The 5,596-nt window shown below is 48.0% G+C and overlaps 1 protein-coding gene across 1 annotated transcript; it reads left to right on the top strand.

Moving 5' to 3' along the window:
- Positions 1-360: 360 nt before the first annotated feature.
- Positions 361-1,338, top strand: LOC119923691 (olfactory receptor 7G3-like). Its single transcript, XM_038742997.1, has one exon. The coding sequence runs from the start codon at positions 361-363 to the stop codon at positions 1,336-1,338; it is 978 nt and encodes a 325-aa protein (XP_038598925.1).
- Positions 1,339-5,596: the final 4,258 nt, after the last annotated feature.

The raw sequence follows: 5,596 nt of genomic DNA, 5'->3' as shown, positions 1-5,596 counted from the left end.
TTGTTAACTGCTTACTATGTGCCAAGTGCAGGGGTAGATAGAACACAATCAGACCTAACACGGTCCCTGTTCCAAAAGGGGCTCACAGCCTAAGGAGTTGGGGGAACAGATATAATTGATGCCCAGATAAATTAATTGATTTTCTCAAGGTCACACGTAGCAGGCAAGTGGTAGAGCTTGGATTAGAACCCAGGTCTTCTGACTCCAAGGCCTGTGTACTTTCAATTAGGTCACTCTGCTTCTCCTTATCCTCAGTGCCCGAGAGCTCCAATAACTGGGAGCCAGTTTGTTTGAACCATGATGTAATTGCTCCATCACGCCTTTCTCCTGCCATATCTCCCCAGCAGATCCTCCAGGTCTATGCTGAGGGGAAACCAAACCAGCGTCTCGGAATTCCTCCTCCTGGGACTCTCCGACCGGGCAGAGCAGCAGCAGCTCCTCTCCGTGCTCTTCCTCTGGATGTACCTGCTTGGGGTCCTGGGAAGCCTGTTCATCATCCTGGCCATCGGCTCTGACCCACACCTGCACACCCCCATGTACTTCTTCCTCTCCAACCTCTCCCTGGTCGATGTCTGCTTCCTGTCCACCACGGTCCCCAAGGTGCTGGCCAATGTTCAGACCCACAGCAAATCCATTTCCTACACTGGCTGCCTGGCACAAATGTATTTTTTCATCCTGTTTATAAGTCTGGACAATTTTCTCCTCACAGGAATGGCTTACGACCGTTACATGGCCATATGCCACCCTCTCCACTACACCACCATCATGAGCCCACGACTCTGTGCCCAGATGATTGTCGTGTCCTGGATCGTCAGTAGTCTTGATGCCCTCTTAAATATTTTAATGGTGGTTCGATTATCCTTTTGTGCAGGAAATGAAATCCATCACTTCTTCTGTGATCTTAACCAGGTCCTAAAGCTTTCCTGTACTGATACCTTCTTTAATGAAGTCTTGGTGTATGTAATCTTAGTAGCTCTTGGTGTTGTTCCCCTCACAGGTCTTCTTTTCTCTTGCAGGCATATCATCTCTACCGTACTGAAAATCCCATCTGCCGGGGGAAGATATAAAGTTTTCTCCACCTGTGGCTCTCACCTGTCTGTGGTCTCCTTGTTCTATGGCACTGGTTTTGGGGTCTACTTCAGCCCCAGATCTACCCAAGCATCCCGGCAGGGCTCGATAGCATCTGTGATGTACATGGTGGTCACCACCATGCTGAATCCCTTCATCTACAGCCTGAAGAACAAGGACATGAAACGGGCCCTGAGGAATGTGTTCTGCAGGAAAACTCTTCTCATGAAGTCAGTGACCTCTCCCCAGCTCCGGCCAAAGCCTTATTGAAGGCATATCTCCTTCAAGTGGCCTTCCCAGACTAAGCCCCACTTCTCCTCTTCTCACAGTCCCTTGTGTGTCACCCTTTGTTCTTCCCCCTCCCAGCCCTATGGCACAGGGGTTCTTATTCATAATTTCATGTATTTGTATTGATGTCTGCCTCCCCCACACTAGACTGTGAGCCTGTTGTGGGCTGGGAATGTGACTGTTTATTGCTGTATTGTACTCTCCCAATCGCTTAGTATAGTGCTCTGCACACGGTAAGTGCTCAATGTACATGCCTGAATAAATGAATGAATTTGCAGGATCACATCTTCTGTAATAGGAGGCTACGTTCAGGAGACTGTTGAGTTGTTGTTGCCACAGCTTCCGGATTTCCTTCTTGACTGTGATGAGGCTGGGGCCATCTTCCCTTCTCAGGGGTGTTGGAAAGGCATCTTCAAAGCCACATAACATCTTTAACAATATGAAGTACTGGGACTGTTGAGGTCTGGAGTGCAGGTGGTGCCCAATCAGCGGAGAATGGCACATTGCTAGGCCTGCATGCCCCTCCCTGCAGCCGAGCCAACTATGATTGTGCTATCAGGGTCAGTCTCTAAGGTGCCGGGGCAGGCACGGCTCCAGCAGGAGCAGCTCCTAAGCTGCTGAGGGTTGGCCTTGTGCCCACAGGTTGCCCAAGATAGGGTGCTCCTCCCTGCCCCTCCTGCTTGATAGGCTCCCTCGGTGGTGGGGGGCAATTATGACACAAGAATTATTTCCATTCCAGAAGTCCCAGCTGCTCAGCCAACTCCTCCCCACTACCACATGGGGCCTGGAAGCAGAGGCTGGGCTCTGTCAGTGGCTGGGAAAAGGAAGACCTGGAGAGAGAATGGAGTAGGGAGTTGCAGGCAAGGGTCTGATTGCTAATTTCCACTGCCCTGCTGCTCAAACTTCCACCTCTCTCCCTGTATACACAAACTCTCAGACTCTCTCTCTCTTGCTCACTCACTGTCCTCTCTCTCCTTCATTGAGAGTAGTTCTCTCACCACCTGCACAACCAGCCAGAGGAGTTCCTTCACTCTGGGGATGCAGCTGGTGGCTTCCCCCTCAAAAAAAGAAAGAAAGAGCTTAATAGACACAGCTAAAGGATGTGTATTTCATTCAGGCAATCAATCGTATTTATTGAGTGCTTACTGTGTGCAGATCAACGTACAAAGCGTTTGGCGGAGTACAACGTAACACAGTCGGTAGATATGTTCCCTGACCACAGTGAGCTCACAGTCTAGACAGACATGAATTTAAATAAATGAATTAAATTACAGATATGTACATAAGTGCCATGGGACTGAGGAAGGGGTGAATAAAGGGTGCAAATCCTAGTGCAAGGGTGACATGGAAGGGAGTGGGAGAGGAGGAAATGAGGGCTTAGTCAGGGAATGCCTCTTAAGGGAGATGTACTTTCAGTATGGCTTTAAAAGTCGATGGATGTTGGATTCTTTTTAACTCATTAGGTCTGCACAGCCTCCTTGCTGTTCCCCACCTTCTGATTCCTGCTAAAATCCTCATTCCCTTTCAGCCCCCAACAAGGAAACATTGTTTCCTAGGCTTTGTTCTCACTTTCCAAGTGCTTTGACCTTTTGTAGGGCAATGACTGATTCACTCAAGCTACTGCTAATGGCTCCTCCACCTTGGGGTAGTATGTAGCTGTTCTCTTTGAATATTGCTACGTGTTAATAGTACTACAGTACTGGTGTGTGGGATTTGGATTTGACAGGATACTGCTACAATATACTACCATAGAATTAGTGGATGAATATGTTCCCTGCCCATAACTATCTTACAGTCTAGAGACTGTTCAGAGCACTGTACTAAATGCTTAGAAGAGTCCAATGCAATGGAGTTGATAGACACATTCCCTGCTCACAAGAAACTTACAGTCTAGAGTAGGAACCAGGCAATGAAATAAATTACAGAGAGGGGAAATTGTGGAGTGTAACGATATGTACACAAGTGCTCTATATTGATGCCTGCTTACTTGTTTTGATCTGTATATATCTATAATTCTATTTATTGATATTGATGCCTGTTTACTTGCTTTGATGTCTGTCTCCCCCCTTCTAGACTGTAATCCCGGTGTGGGCGGTGATTGTCTCTCTTTATTGCTGAATTGTACTTTCCAAGAGCTTAGTACAGTGTTCTGCAGACAGTTAGTGCTCAATAAATACGATTGAATGAATGAAGTACTGTGGGGCTGAGGGTGGGGTGACTCTCAAGTGCTTAGAGGTTGTGGTGACTATTAAGTTCTTAGTTGATACAGAGCCAAGTGCATAGGCGATGCAGAGGGGAGGGTGAGTAGGAGAAATGAGGGCTTAGGAAAGGCCTCTTGGAGGAGTTGGGATAGGGAAATCAGCTAGTGGGGAACCTTGAAGACCCAAACCCGATATCCCTCATTATTTCATCTTCCCTTCCCTTCATCTGGACCAAATAATAATAATAATAATAATAATAATAATAATAATAATAATAACAATAAAAATGTGGTGTTTAAGTGCTTACTATGTGTCAGACACCGTACTAAGAGCTAGGGTAGATATAAGGTAATTGGGTTGGACACAATCCCTGTCCCACATAGGGCTCACAGTCTTACAGGCTCACAGACCTGGCTCAGTTACCCAGCGGTCACACACCTGGATTGGCCTCCGAGCCTTTATTGCAAGGAGTGGAGTTTTTATGATTTTATCTACCTAATTTTGACCTCTTTTAACCTGCCGCCTACTCTGGGGAGGAGCCGCACACCCTACAGCACCAGGGGGTGGACTGACGCCTCCGCTGTGCAGCATGGAGCTCCCTGACATCAGGGCTCTGTGGACCTTCTAGGGTTACCCCAAGAGTGGGCAGTCCCTGCCCTCCCCCAGCCCTGGGGAGAAACTGAACTTCTTATCATAAATGTTGAGAAAGTTGGGGACCCTGTTTCCAAGAGATTTCAACACCTTTCACTGAGGTCTTAATTAAGTCTGAAATGTCTCCATCAGCAGAGTCTGTGGGTTTATCTCTAACAAGGAGCTTGGGGAGCCACAGGCAGGAGGTCCCAGGGGCCCAGAGACTCAAGCAAATAATCCTGCCATGAGCCACACTCCCACCCACACTGATCCCTGTGGGTGAGGACGCAGTGCTCCTGCCCAGAGCCCTTTAGCCCCATGACCCTGGTCCCCCTTCATGCTCAGGCTGCTGTTCAGAGGAGGCGATGGACAGAGCCCCAGACCAGCACTGACCTTCTGGGTTAGAACTGTCCACCGGGAAACTAAACACCCAACAGGATTTAATAGCCCTAGGGTAAGTTCTCCATAACAAACTTTACCACAGGTTTGTCTCATTTGGGGTGTCCTCTGATTAGAATTTGCTTTACAGAAATTGGATAGATGATCATCAAAATTTACATTCCTGACCCCCAGGAAGACCCCAAGACAGTTTGCTACAAGTAAGACAAGCTGCTATTTTGTTTCCCCTCACTTTCCAGAGCATTCAGCTCTTCCCAATACCTATGCTGAATGAACAGATGTGTGAGTTTTCACTCAAGTGAGAAGCAGATTTTGAGATGCATCATGGTCTAGTGGATAGAGCCCAGACCTGGGTGTCAGAAGGACTTGGGTTCTAAACCCGGGCGTACCACTTGCCTGCTCTGTGACTTTGGGCAAGTCACTACACTTCTCTGGGCCTCAGTTACCTCATCTGTAAAAATGGGGATTAAGACCGTGAGCCCCATGTGGGACATAGACTGTGTCCAACCTGATTAGCTCGTATCTATCCCAGCACTTAGTACAGTGCCTGGCACATAATAGATGCTTAACAAATACCACAAAAAAAACTCTTCATCAGTCATGGGGGCAGAGAAAGTTGGGATGCTTCCAAGGGTAGGTGGAGGGTTTAGGAAACTCCCCTTTCCTTCCCTAGTGTAGAATGGTCTTGGCTCCATCTGGGGCCAGAACCTCCATCAGAAGTGGTCCTTAGGCCGGGACAACTCTAAGCGAGTGACAACTGCAAGGGCAGAAACAGGGATGCTGGCCAACACCATGAGATTCCCAGATGAGGTTTGAGAGACAAGGCCTGGACCATAGGGCCACAGGATCAATGCCCAGGGGCAAGGGGAGATTTTTTAATAAAGGGGGATGGGTGTCCAGGATGAAATGAGTGGAGCGATGTGTGTGTATGTGTGTGTGTCTGTGTGTCTGTTGCGTGGCAGGGGTGTCATTAGAGAGTAAGAAATACAGTTCTGGAATGGCTTTGTAAT

The sequence above is a fragment of the Tachyglossus aculeatus genome, unplaced genomic scaffold (assembly GCF_015852505.1).
Source record: "Tachyglossus aculeatus isolate mTacAcu1 unplaced genomic scaffold, mTacAcu1.pri scaffold_218_arrow_ctg1, whole genome shotgun sequence".
Taxonomy (NCBI): domain Eukaryota; kingdom Metazoa; phylum Chordata; class Mammalia; order Monotremata; family Tachyglossidae; genus Tachyglossus; species Tachyglossus aculeatus.
The sequence above is the reverse complement of the archived record's forward strand: the minus strand, read 5'-3'. Positions and strand labels throughout refer to the sequence as shown.

Coding starts and splice junctions, on each gene's coding strand:
- LOC119923691 (XM_038742997.1), top strand. CDS start 361: ATGCTGAGGGGAAACCAAACCAGCGTCTCGGAATTCCTCCTCCTGGGA.